Source organism: Salarias fasciatus, chromosome 7, assembly GCF_902148845.1.
Source record: "Salarias fasciatus chromosome 7, fSalaFa1.1, whole genome shotgun sequence".
Lineage (NCBI taxonomy): Eukaryota > Metazoa > Chordata > Actinopteri > Blenniiformes > Blenniidae > Salarias > Salarias fasciatus.
The window spans coordinates 6,807,254-6,821,739 of record NC_043751.1 but is presented as its reverse complement, the minus strand read 5'-3'; the positions used below and the strand labels follow the sequence as shown (position 1 = coordinate 6,821,739).

Sequence of the window (14,486 nt, the reverse complement as noted above, 5' to 3'; positions counted from 1 at the left end):
TTACACGCAGGTTCGCACAAACATAGCAAACATGAGAGCATAATGAGGCACAAGCCTGCCAAAAATGACAAGGCCTCCATGAGACCGACACGAAACCACATGAAGCGGAGACAACAAGCAGCGTTCGCACAGTTCCGATAATAAACAGTCTCAGAAGGACCACCGTGTTGATTGATTTATGCAGCAAAACTGTTAGTTTTTCAAGTGAGTCTTGTGCTGCCTGAGACAACTGTTTGTGCTTCCAGTCGTTGTCCATTATGATAGTTATCTTGAATCGTTGTTTCAGAAAAGTGGCGATACGACCAAGAATAATATAATCCAGACACTACAGCTCCACAGTGGTGTTGTGCTGATGTCTGCAACCTTGATGACCTTTGAAATTACAACATCGTAGTATTGCAAAGATTTGACATACTAAGAGGAGCTTTTCAGAGACGCTCAGACTCTGTGTCCGTGGAAATGGCCTCATGACTCCCGGTCCATAGTCTCACTGTGAAGAACTTTCTCTTTCACAGAGTACAATACTGAGAAGCTCTCACACAATTAATGCACGCTCAGCTGCTTTATATCTGCGCATGTGGCTCTGGTTTGCCCTTTTGGCAGAAACATGTACACCTTCGACCTTATTCATGACCACCAGTCCGGCATGCTGGAGTTCTGTGTGCGGGATTGGTTTGGAGGGACAAGAAAGCAAGTCGGGAACACGCTCCGCAGAAAGCTCAGACCCACAAATCTCTTGTTTGAAGCCGGCCGGCGCACTTACCCGGGTACGGCACGTGGAACCAGGGGGAGTTTGTCACGGCATCCAGGCTGATGTCGGTCCTGGCCGAGAAGCCGTACTCGTCAGATTTGGAGGGCAGGACGTCGAAGATGGTCAGCAGGAAGCAGAGCAGCCAGCCTCCGCACATCCCGAACAAAGCCTGGAGGATCACACAGATCTCTGCTCTATCATAACATATCCATTTATTTATTTATACAGATTAATTACAAAGGGTTAAAAAATGGGGACCTTTACACACAAAATGTTCATTTGTCCATTGAGGAGTCATTACGCTGATCAGCAGTCACATCACAGGACAGAGCTGTTGATGCTGTGTTGCTCAGAAGTCACGCTAACACACCCTGAAGGTCTCTGAGTCGGATCCTGTCATGTCAGAGGCAGAAAACCTGCGCTGGATTTTATTTTCTCTCCTTAAATCTCAAGCCCACTATCACCGCCGCTGGCTGAAGGTCCCATGAATGAATCCAGTCCTGCATGTACGTTAGTTTATTCCGCCTCAGGCACCAGGGTTTGAACCTGGATTTGAATATTTCTGCTCATCTTTTACGTTGAATGCAGAAGAACAGTCAAAGAGTGCCTCCAGGGCAGAGAGATTTAAACTATCATTAACTATGCCGTGTGTATTTGATTTATTGATGGTTTATTATGTTGTAAGACATTGTTACGACACTAAAGCACATAGGTGCACATTCTTTAAAAAAAAAACCCCATTTAATTCTCTGTGAGAGTTTCCGTCTCTGTGGTTCTTTCTTTTCTTTCATGCCATTCTTATAAAAGTTCAAAAAGTAGTGAAAAGCTCCTGAAACAAGGCCTAGAAACATCTAAGCTCTTTATACAGCAGTGGCTGAAAGTTGCCTTGTGTATTTGTGAGAAGTATACTAATCCGCCTTTGTTCCTTTATTTAAATCACAGCATAATAGATGCTGAAAAGCGCTGCCGGTGTCAGACTGAGCTGAAGACCGGAGGTTATAAAACCCACTTATTCGTGCTGCTCCCTTAATGAAAATGTAATTTGTACCAAAACACAAAGTCTGCCAGTCTCCCCTGGAGTCTACAAGTCTTTACTGGGAGTGCCAAAAAGGAGCTGCAATGGAAAATAATCACCTTCTCCTGCAGTATCTGATACAGTTTGAGATTCAGAAAATCCACAGAGAGGCCTTGGTGTTTGGGCTGCTGGCTCCCCCATCGTCAAGCTTTTCTTTAATATCCTTGATCAGGTCTCATCGCCTAATCAAAGCCACGTTTTCAAATCTAACCTGTTGTAAACAGGAAAAACACAACTCTTCTGAAATGTAGTGTACTGTCTATGCACATCTGGTCTCAGTCAATAGTTTTTCTGCACATCTGGACTAAACGTGGAACTTTTTTGAAACAAACAGGGGCGTTCGGGGGGGAGATATAGTATATCAATTGAAGGCTGTTTATCAGAGAACCAAAACAAATAAACGTCAAATAAAAGCACGGTATGAGGAGTGTGAACGCATGATGAAGTCTAAACTCACACACATGCCACACACACACACACACTGTTCACCTTACAGCAGTAAATAAAGTTCGGCTGGAGCCAAATTTGTTCTCTTTGCAAAAATGAGGCTTTCCCTCTTTTTTTTTTTTTTTTTTTTTTTTTTTTTTTTGTTTTACATCGTCTCCCCTGATGATATTCAAAGGGATCCATCATCTTGATTAGCAGTATTTGTGGTTTTAAGGACAAGGTGTAAGGTCGAGCCAAGAAATGCTTCATTTTCTGAAGTTTGGTCGCCCCCCGCCCCCCGGCCTCCACCCTGTTCACAGTTAAAATGTGACTGGATATATACGTATGTGTCTGTTTCAAGAAAAATGTAAAATCTTCCTAATGTAGCATGAAACCACAAACATTTACCTCCTTCAGAATGTTTCCACATGTTCCCACTGATTTATTTTCACGCCATCCATTAGAACTGCTCTTGGAGTTCTTGACCTGAGCTTTTCACGTGCACACATCCCCAGGTGTTACTCCTCTCTCAAGCCGGCATGCAGACATGGCGAGATCAGTCACAAACATATTACTTTCAGATCTTTTTTTCTCCTCTCAGATAAGTCGCTCAGTTCATGCAGATTGCGAAACTTCAGTGTTTTAATGTGTATTTTGCTGCAATATAGGATGAAAGTAAGAATGAGATAAGTGCATTGTAAAACCACAGATGTGCAGGTTTTTCTTTAGATTAAAAATGCATTTTAAAGCATTTTATTTCATGGACATAATATGATATGTGTCCAGATGTCGCCTTCAAAAGAGTGCAGATTGGAGTTTTGACGAAGAACACTGATATCATAAACTGGTTTAATGCGGCATCAATCATTCTTTATCCTCCTTCCCACAGTAAAGGAAAAGCAGCATGAAGCAGTTTGCGTGACACCTGTGGGAATTGACCGACTCACAGAGAAGAGCTTGAAGAGCGGATACTGGAAGACCTTCCACTTCTTGTCCTTGTAGGCGATCATTGGGACCTCGACTTTGCTGAGATACTGGGAGAAGAGGAGGATCAGGCAGACCGTGCTGTGGGAACATACGAGACAGGACAGGGTGATTCCGTCGCTCTCGCTCCCCTCCAGGCTCAGAATTCACCTACAGTCAGATTGTACCGACACATGTGCAGCACATCCATACATCACAATCAGAACGAGCGAAAACATGTCATCGAGCACAGCGTGCAGACACACAATGCATGGTTCTGGAAAAGCCTGCGTGTAAGAGAGAGTGTAAGCTGCTATCAGGACGTAATGACAGGGCCTCTGCCTTTTCACGCTGTGACTAAAAACAACGTCCACTGGGCTGGAGACGCTGTTCGAGACATCCATCGTCATATGTAATTTCTGGGATGGGAGCGTCTGCAGGTTGGTGAAGCTTCTTTTGCCAAGATCAAAAAACCCAAACAGCTAAAAAACCAGATACGAGCAAGTACCGTCAGATCTAAATGAAATATTTTCAGTGTAGCGGGACGGCCGGTCGCACTCGGTGAACCACAGCAGCAGCAACGTCAAGCTAAACACTTAGCTGGATGTCTGGCGCTAAAACAGCAGGAGGCAATCTGGTTTTATTCAGGTCAGAGATGAGAAAAAAGACACGGGAGACGGTGGTGTGATACTGGGGAGATGATGGAGGATGTGATGGATGGGCTTGTCTATTTCAGCTGGAATAAAGTAACATTTCCAGCAGACAGGGTGGGATCAGGTATGAAATGAACACAATAATATAAAACAATGTTCCCCAGTATATGAAACATGTATGTATATGTTGGCCAACATTTTCAAACCTTAATGTATCTGTGAAATATTGAGAAGTAGGATTTATAAAAAAAAAAAAAAAAAAAAGAAAAGACAATCAAAAAGAAACAAAGAATTATAAATAACAGACAAAGTAAGGTTCTGACGGTGGAACCCAATCAAGCTGATGGCAGTGTTTGTCATGATTGATCCTTCACATGGAATGAAATTAGCTGAGAATCAGGATCTGGGAAAACTAATGTTGAATTTAAAACAGAGCAGTTGAGCTATGAAAACCTTTCAAAGTCATCATCTGGCAACACTTTTCATCACTGCAACCAACAAAGCAAGTGTCCGGTCAACATCATGCAAAGAATGCATTTTAAACTCCTTTTTTTGGCTCAACAAAACAAAAGAAAGTTAAGAGTTGACAGACGACAGTTTTCTTTTGTAAAAGCCGACGCTGAGCAGCATTTGTCTTTTGTTTCCTGGTGTTCAGCACCACCGACAGCTTTACAGACACGCTGTTTGTGTTTATAAGCTACCAGGAGTTCAGTTGTTGCCATGTGAGGGAATAATATCAGCGCCACGGTTCGTTTCACTTAAATCAAAGTTAGTCTGACTCAGTCTGTGCTTAGATTCTGGTTCCATCAAGCATATCTGACAAAAACATCACATAAAGCATGAAAGCATACAGGACAGGCCTGAATGATGTCGAGCTGTGCTGGTATATCTTTTCATCCATGTGTTTATCCTTGTGCGTTGTTGAGAAAACGCTCCTGTGGCAACAGTGTTTCCACACCGTCGGGAGTTTGGTGGACTGGCTTCACTTCGGCTTCGTTCACCCCGAAAGATACATTCAGCTCTAATTTTTATCCATAGCTTCCATGAAGCTATATTTCATACAATTGTCTTGATACATTGTTTTTTTTTTTTTTTTTTTTTTTCCACTTTGTGACACTGTTAAAGTAACTGCTACAGTTTTTACTAAACGCCTCCGAATCGTACGTACGTGCCAGAGCTCTGATAAGCGGCTGGATGTCTTGCGAGGTGGGGAGGAGGGAGGAATGGGCCACTGAGGCTAAATAGGATATGACTGATTACCATCCATATATGGCACCAGGGGGTGGATGCACAGGACCTTTTAAAACCCACAAGGATTACTCGATGTAATGGCTTTAGTCTGCATTATGCGGAGATGGCAGCGGTAAATGAAGACAGATTTCTCAGTGTGGGTTAGGGACATCAAAAAAAAAAAACACTTTCTGGAAGAACGACTTACAGTCAGCGCAGATGTTGAGCTTAAGTGGATTCAGACAGTGGATGTCACTACTTTGATAGAGAAACAAATTGGTTGGAAACAGCCAGAAGATTTTTTATTTTTTTTGGGGGGGGGAATATCGTTTGTTTCCCTTGACTGTATCTTATTATGCTGTAATATATAATGAGATGCAGCAATGTGAACAGACCCACACACACACTAGAAGACAAGCAATGTTCTGTTTGGACATGCAGGATTTTAGCTGTCACTGTTATTCTTAAACATCCACCAGGGAATGGAAACATTAATCATTAGAAGCGAAACCTTCATCCTGACGACCATAATATCAAACAGGGACTGATGGCAGAATGATCTAATAAAAAAGACTGAGTGTGTGCCTCTAATGTTATTCAGCATACATGCATTTGATATTTCCCTGAACGCGTCACCGTTACCGGCGGCCGTGTCCAGATCGTCTCTGGTCACAGGTGGAGCAGTGGACCAGCAGCGTGTCCATCAGGTCAGCAGGTGAGCCCAGACCTCCGTTCTCCCCCCGTCCAGTCCGCTCATCTCCTGCAGCTTGGCTTGTGCAACTTCTTGGTGTGGCATCCGTTGGGACTGCAGCCCTGACGAGGCTTCATGCCTTCTCCTTCGCTCATGTGTTTGTGTGTATGAGACCTTCCTCCCTCGCCGTGGTGCGCTGGGCAGCTGGGTCTGCGTGGACGCTCTGCTGAAAGCTCATCTGTGTGTGTGCGTTTGCCTGCTGGTGTGGTAAGATGGTGTTTCCAGCCTTGTCTGCGCTCCCCGCTGCCTCCTGTCCCATTGTTTGATTTCATTCTATCCTGCGGCGTTAACAAGCAGCGCTGTTTTTGGGGTCGTGCCCTCCAGGGATGCCGTTCTGTAGCTGGGCCCTGGAAGGGTGTGAACACTTTACTAAACCCAGTATTCACTTTGGGATCTCAGTTCTTCTTGTTGTTCACCTCCAATGTTAATAATGAAGGATGGTATTCTTTTTTTCTTTGTGATTCTTCCTTTTTATTGATTTATTTTTATTTTGGCATATCGGTACAGGATATCCTTCCTAGTCACTCTTTAAATTTAGAAATACAAACTGAGCACTAACAATCTTGGTATTATAGACCACTCCTCATCTACAACCAAAGGACAAATAGAAATGAAAAGGATGAAAAATGGTTTTAGACACTTTGCAGGTCTCAGGAGACCCACTTCAATGGACTGAAATCCAACTCACAGAGCAGCAATTCCCCAGTGGCCCCCGGACTTCTTTCCGGCTTCAATGAACAGCGACAGGCCGATGAGGTTGATGGTTGGAGCGATAGCCAGGGGACCAATGAATCTGAGCACCAGGCCCACCAGGCCGGAGAAGCCGAGGACGATCTGGAGCAGAGACGACACCAGGATGGCTCCCTGGATCTGTGCACGGGGAGAAAGACAGAGACAAATGGGAGAAAACGGTTTTTCTTTCCCATAGTCACTTATGCTTTCCTCATGTGGAATTCTTCTATGTGAAAGTGCTGAGAAATAATTGTATTGTACCTGGTATCAATAAAGCTGAATTGAATTGAATAAAAATTGACCAATCCACCCAGATGGCTTTGAATTTTCCCTGCCACAGACGGATTTATGGTTCCTCATATGTGGCTCTCAGTCAGAAAAATAAAGAACTAATCCCACTCACACTCCCACTGCAGACTCCATCAAGTCATAAATCAAATGAAATACTTTTCTGCAAGCAAGTATTCAGATTGGTTGAGACTTGCACCAGCAGAGCGCCATTGATCTCCTGAAGTCGAGGCATTTGAAGGCAGGACCGGCTAATAAATGCCACTCTGGAACATCTGCGACTGAATGAAGGTGTGTGTGCTGACAAGCAGCAGATCCCATCAATAAAGACAGGCTAGAATTTAAATACTTCAGGTTCCCATGCTGAGTCAGAGTCACAGACGGGATGGCCTTCAGAAATGACGAGCATCAACTGCAGAGAGGACCCGTTCACAATCATTTCAGGAGAAAACTTCCGTTGAATTTTGTTGTCTGTTCACTCGACAACGGAGCTCGGAGTCAGTGAAAGCACAATTTTTTGAGAACAGCTCCCAAGGTGGAACTTTTCAAAAACGCTTGCTTTCTGTCGTCGTGTGAAATGGTGAAAACGAGACTTTCTGTAAACGCTCGGACTTTAGCGGTCAAACTTCAGTAGATTAAAAAATTAAGTTTTCCCCCAGACTCCCAGTCTATATCCTCCTGGGTTTCGCTAGTTTTATAGTTCAGTTGCCAGTAAAAACAATCCAGCTTGATCGTCTGTCTCCTTTCTTTCTTTCTTTCTTTCTTTCTTATCTTATCCTTGCCCAGTAACTTTCTCCAGCTCTCTGCTGCATCACTTTAGAAAACTTACCTTTCATAAACTCTTTTCAGCAGGCCTCCTGGTGTGTTCACAGATAGTTTTCAAGTGAAAGCATCAAATATTAGTTGCATTTTCGCAGCTTGTTTACGTGAAAACTGATGTTTTTGAGAAGGGCTTCCAGGGAGCAACATTTTTCATTGTGTCCATGAAAAAACAGAAATTTGTAGGCATCCAGGTGTTTGTGCTGCTCAATCAGTCCCACCATCATCTGCATGGCATGCAGAGACAGCAGACACTGAGAGGCTTTATATCGCTGGGAAAGACACTTCAAAGGAGTGTTTATATCAGATCAGTGTGCTTACATGAGCAGCTAGATTACAAACTCAGTCGACGACAGTCATATTTATGTGTATTTTTTTTTTTTTGGCTCGTGTTAAAGAGAGATTGCACGTTTCCATCCTCACTGTGCGCGCTTTCATCCTCTTCCATTCTGCGACGGTGGATCTTGAACGTACCTCACGTATCCGTGACATCCAGACCTCGTCAGAGTTCTCCGGCTGCAGCGTGCCGCTGCCGTTCTGCATCTGCACGGACATCATGACGGGCGCGCTGGGGGACGGGCACTGCCACTTGGGCAGGGCGAGGATGGCCAAGGTGGGGGTGATGAAGCTGAAGGTCCCTCCCTGAAGGATCGGCAGCCTGTGGATCACGGAGACGTTAGGCTGCTCCAAGCGGGACGGAGATGCAAAGATCAGTCGTTATCAACTGTTACAGCGGCATGAGCTCACCAGACCTGATACCCGACACTGGCACCAATATTGATGCTTCCCAACAATTCTGCAGACTCAAAGTTGAAATTTCACTTCAGCTGTTTGCATTGTATATTTAAATTAAATGTCCGTACGTGGAGCTGTGGACTCGTGTAAGCAGTGAGAACTCTTTTCTCTTCCTTCGTCGCGTCAATGCGAACACACTTGCTCGTGCTTTCGTCTCCGTGCCTTTGTGTGGGCTTGTGCATCGTGTGAAAGGCGCAATAAAAATAAAGATTATGTTACTTATTATTCAAAGTCAGAGCGTTTTACTGGGATCCAGCTTGGTCCCTTTGAGCTTTTTGCCAAACTGTGTAGGTTGAGATCTCACACCGAGGCATTACCGTTGCCGCGGTGCATTGTGCTGAGCTGCACAGCTGTGCCGATTCCCACATAAACAGGAATTTTGAAAAAAGCCAAACACAAAGGTTAAGGCTTCAGCTTTAGAGGGGATTATGGGAATCAAAGCCCCAATCCCAACACTAACCCCACAGGGATCTCACATCCCAGGCAAAAGTGAAGTCACTAAATAAGCCAACTCCCGTAAATCTTACAACTTAATCAGTGTTAGACTGACAGAGAGAAATCTGACTCACACTCCGTGTGAACCGCTCGGCGCTCTTTGAAAAGACTGTCAGGTTGGCCGGAGCATAAATACTGCGACTGACAACTGCTCATCAACTGTAAACGCCGACAGCTCGAGCAAAGGCGGACAGGTGAGATACTGAGGACTGTCCACCTGGCACTTAACCTGCTGTAAATCCTGACCCACAGCGCTACTCCAACCACGAACACACACACACACACACACACACACACACACACACACACACACACACACACACAAACTGTGGCCAGAGTCTCAACTCCCTGTAAATACAGCAGTTGCCTGTATTGAGTTAAAGTCTTTGCATGTGTCACACACACACACACACACACTCACACACCTTATGAGGCCGTTTCATTGCTGCGCTGCAGACATTTCAAAACTCAAGAATGCCAAGGTCCACTGAAATGTCTTCAACCTCTCTGAGGGCCACCCATCTCAAAAATGTAAAACCTGATTGACACACCAGACGAAGAGCATTTATTCTGCGATATGAACAGGGATTCATGCAAATGAGGTGCACATTAATTCTGCATCCAGATGAAGAGAAATTAATTTGCATGTCTTTCAACAGAACCATTGTTCTGTACAGTCCATCACAGCTGCTCAGTTGGAGTGTTTTCTTTACAGAATCTGGCAGCAAAAGGCAGAAAGAAGAAGTCTGTAAATGTCCACGCCATCTCACCCACACTGAAGTAACACATGGAACAAATTATGCACAAACACTGATTAGAAATCACTCATCGCAGTCTGATATTAACAGTATTCCCCCCGGACATCAAGAAAATATATGGAGACACTGTTTCTTCCCCCTTTCAATGAAAGTGATCAGAGATCCTCATTTAAGCTTCACTACAGTCGAATCCATCCTGAAGTCTGCTTAGGACGGCTCGAGCCACATCTTCCAATGGGAAACTAACTTCCAGAGAAAACTGGGTGAATATCAGTCAGATAATTAACGAATGACAGAATTCAATCACCCTGTTTTGTCAGCTCTGAGTTTTCATGAATATACATCTCTGCTCATTTTCATACTAAAACCAATTCCACAGTTTTGTGTGATGATTTTAAATCACCTCTCATTGTCCATCTGCCACACCTCCACGGCTCAAACTTTAGGAATCTGATTTTTTTCATTGGTATAACCAGCTACCACATTGACCGTTTCAGGCCCTGTTTATACAAAAACATTTTATTAAACCACACAGACTACAATGTTTTGAAAACCTTAGCATTCAGTTGATACAGATACAGCCAAAACTAAATCAGTCGTCTTACCTGGTTCCAACAGCCGTCTGCAGCAGCGTGCACATCCCAGACACAAAGAATATGGTGGAGATGAGCTGGCTTTTGGCGACGTTGTTGTCCTTGATGCAGAGCGGCTCGGCCAGTATCAGCGGGACGGCGATGATGCCGCCGAAAGCCAGGATGTAATGCTGCGGGGAAGACGACAGGCGTGAACATCTCTGCAGTGTTACGACTGGAGGAGAGGAGCCGGCCACGAGCGGGGAGGAACTGATGGATTTAGAGAAACTTAGGAAACGCGCATAAATGAAATGGAGGCTTATCGCCACACATGTTCAGACTTCAAGGTCAGAGATTCATATTGTTTTCTTTCTGTTTGATGTGAGCTTCATTTCAAACCCAGCTTCCTGACACAGCAAGACAGATTTCTGAAAATGTGAAACGTGTTGGTAAATTTCAACAATTTCAACATCTCCATCACCAGAGACAGGAAAACACACGCCCAGAGCATGATGGTGCCTCCACCATGCTGTGGTTGCTGCATTACACTGCCATGGGTGGATATTCACTAAATAGTCATCGTTTTCCCAAAAAAATAAAAGTATATCTGGGCTGCTTTAAATAGAATGCAACAAAACCTAGCTTATTGCTCCTTATCTAAGGATCACTACACGACTGGTCACAAATGGAGGAAATGGTTTTTGAACATTTCCCTGTATTCTACTGCATTTGTCACTGTAACCTTTGCAGGTTTTGACCATAAGATATTCAGAGAAACGTCTTAATGTAGTCATACTGTCATCTTTAAAGATCAGTCAGGATCAAATGCGGCAAGTTGTTTTCAAAGTTCCAGTCACGTTTGACACTTAAGTCTCATTTAAATGACAATATTTCAGTTGAAAATGCATCAATTTCTTGGCTTTCATTTCAGAAAAGTTTCACATATGCACGTCAGTGTTGTAAATATAATCTCATTTTGCCACCGCTTTGGGTGCTGTTGTCTGATTTTGTAATAAAATCACACACGTTTGGAGACATTAGCAACAAGTTTTGCCTTGGGAGCCCGGCTCAGAGTACTGAAAAATAACACACAAAATGCAACAAAAGCTAATAACGCAAATTCTGATGAACTATTCTGACTCATCGTTGCGATGTCAATATATGCTGAGGGCCTCTCGGTGTGGATTCTGGTTCATGTGTTTCTGGCAGCGCTGGGAAATGGCGGTAACGTGAAGTTTGCGGTCAAGCATGATATTCTCATGATACTCGACATCTTAAATGCAAAGCTTGACCATCCCGAGAGGGGAATGTGGGAATGTGTGTGTGCTGACAGGGCTGACAGGGGAGGTGGTCGTGGTGGTCAGGCGTGCTATTAATTCCAAAGAATTTAAAACAACGAGTGGAGAAAAAAAGGCAAGAAAAGAGAGAAAAAAAATGAATTCAAGACAGATGTTGATAGATCTTGCGGGATTTATGAGAGTATTTTCCATCTTATAAGTCTCACATGTCAACAGCAGATGTCCAGGGTCAGGTTCACGGCACACGGTAGTGAGGAGGGCTCCTCGTGAAAGATGGCTCACTACCACCGCCTCGTTCACATCAAACACCGACACAAAGTTTCCACCTTTCAGCTGTGTAAACACTCAGTGTTTACAGGACGCACCAGCAGCGCCGGGAGAGGTATGGAAAAGGAGAGTTAATCTAAATACTACAGAATTAAAGTAATGTGCCAGATTATTTATAGTTACTCATGGTCACTTGTTGACAGTGATGGAGGCTCGTGGCTGGCTCAGTGTGTTTCTCTCAAGAAATATTTCCCTTAAGCAGAGACACTGAAAACCAGAGATATTCCAGAATCAGGTGGCACTATTTAGAATTTTCAAAGGGAGAAAGTAAAACCATGAGCGCTGTGAAGGAGCTTTTTGAATGAAAGCTGCTCAACCAAAGCGAAGAACCGAATGCCAACAGTAAGAAATTCAGGGTGTGTTAGTTCGTGCAGAGTCTCTGGTCCCGGTCCATGTTCATCGTCTGCATCAGTCAGGAGCACAAAACTGATGTTTCCTCCAAAAACATAAATAAATAAATAATAATAATACAGTCCAAAACCAACGGTCAATCAGCTGGATTAGTTTTCATGAATCTGATCACAGTTTGTAATGATAATAATAATTGTCTTTATATCACAAACTCTGTATATATAAACTGGGACATTTAGCCACCGATGGGAAATCTGAGTGTAGCGCCAGTATTGATGAGTTAGTGCAGCCAAAACCAGGGGATTTTTTTTTTTTTTTATCTTACACAAATACAAAAATAAAGAAAGAGCTGCATAAACTGTTTTGTTTACTAAGTGACAGTAGTTTTCAGTCTGAAATGTTCACTGAGTAAACAGTACTGTTAATGAGGATAACAGCAGCTAGATGAAGCTGCTTGTTCATCAGCTGGTAAATGCGTTGGTGTCAATATGACACTGAAGCAGAGGCAAAAATGAAACAGCCGGGAGGCTAAACATTGTTCCATGTACTTTAATGGAATACATATATTTATTTATTTTTGGTTCCCAATTCCATAATCTGTTCCTCTCAAAGCCTGCAGACTCTGTGCACACTGATAGTGACACAAACACACTGGTGTGTGAGAACTTTTGGGCTGGAATGATTCAGATCTGGCTTAAGGATTACCATGTTCTTCTCATTCTCACTTTGTTTCCAGACGATCGAACTTTCTACACCCCATCATCACCTCGCTTGGCAGAGCAGAGCTGCGATAAATAAACTTGTTAATTTATTACATCTTGTTGCCGCCGTCAAGTAATCTGCCATGAGCCAGGAGCATTATGTTCTCACGTCTCCTGCTGTTAATCACACGCCTCTCTTATTCACCTTCACCTGAAGGAGAAGACAGAAATGTGCCAGAAGGAGTTTGTCTATTTTCTGGTTGGCTGGTGTGTCTAACCAATATTATGATTTGTTCATCTGTTCATTTTTTTATTTTGTACAGTGTGAAAACTTTTTCTCTTTGCCAAGCTAACAGAGCGAGCTACAAGTGTCCACAGCACCGTGCTTTTGAAGCAGGAACACAGAGAATAGCGGCTAAATCATCCTTAAAGACAGCTCCATGTGGAAACTAAATATTTTGCTTGACAACTCCAAAGACGCCTGATTGGATTCAGATTGGAAAAATAAAGATCGATCAACTGTTTATTCATTAGAGGGATCTGATAAACAAGAGATCTCTGAAAGGCTCCCATCAACAGACTTTACATTATAGATATTTACAGGTGTCTGAATAACCTCATATTCAGAGTATTGATGTCGTTGTTTCCCTCAGCCGGAGTTAAAGTGTGTCGAAGTTTATAAAGACAGAGTGAAGAATTCTGGAGACTGTGAAGAAAATAAACAGACAGCTGTAAACCGGCCAGACCGCATCGATAACTGCTCCGATTTGGACTAAATAAAATGAGGGTGGTAAACCCGACGCCCTCTGGCGCTCATGCAGAGCGGCTGAGGAACGGCAGCAAGCACTTTAACATGATCGGAATTACAGCCTCCACATCTGTCCAGTAGCTCCGAGGTGGTTAGCATGGAAATGGTGTCATTTTACTTTATTTTACTCATTTACGTAAGTGTTTCTTTCCCAAATAACAACAGGGCGTAGATAATAGGGCCTGAGAATTGCGCCTCCCTCTGTTTTTATGAGAACTAACCTTTTATAACAAGCTGTACTCTGGGTTTGTGATAACCTGCAGTTGTTGTTTTTTTTTTTTTTTTGTCTTTTTTTAATCATACAGTGGTTTGGAGTGTTGATGCAAAACATGAAAAAATGAAAAGTCAGGACGTCCTGTCCATGGGAATCTGGCATAACCCCGGAATTCTTTGGAAAACCAATAAATCTGTCTTTAATCTTTTCAGACAAAACAGCGCAGCTACCTTTGTGTCACTGATTTCTTGCTATGTCTGCAGAACACTTAAAAGTTCAGATCACTTGTTACTCTCATGACCTTTCAGCCTTTCTGCCTCTCTTCATATTTTCATGCACCTTTTCATTTTTGGATATTTTTAGTCAAAATGAACGTAAACCTTTGAGTTAACATTGTCATCAGAAGTTTTAAAGAATATGATTCTTCCTTTTTTCAAATCATTTCTGTCTTCAATGAATTCCAGCAGGCGTTTCATGAT

At 43.2% G+C, this 14,486-nt stretch overlaps 1 protein-coding gene across 1 annotated transcript in view; it reads right to left on the bottom strand.

The window, feature by feature from the left end:
* Positions 1-14,486, bottom strand: part of LOC115391525 (solute carrier family 23 member 2) — a 54,458-nt gene that overhangs the window by 20,684 nt on the left and 19,288 nt on the right. The window contains exons 3-7 of the mRNA XM_030095797.1: positions 10,342-10,499; positions 8,163-8,346; positions 6,538-6,719; positions 3,200-3,317; positions 764-920 (exon numbers count right to left, since the gene is read on the bottom strand). Coding sequence (XP_029951657.1) covers positions 764-920; positions 3,200-3,317; positions 6,538-6,719; positions 8,163-8,346; positions 10,342-10,499 — 799 coding nt within the window. The remainder of the gene's footprint in view (positions 1-763; positions 921-3,199; positions 3,318-6,537; positions 6,720-8,162; positions 8,347-10,341; positions 10,500-14,486) is intronic.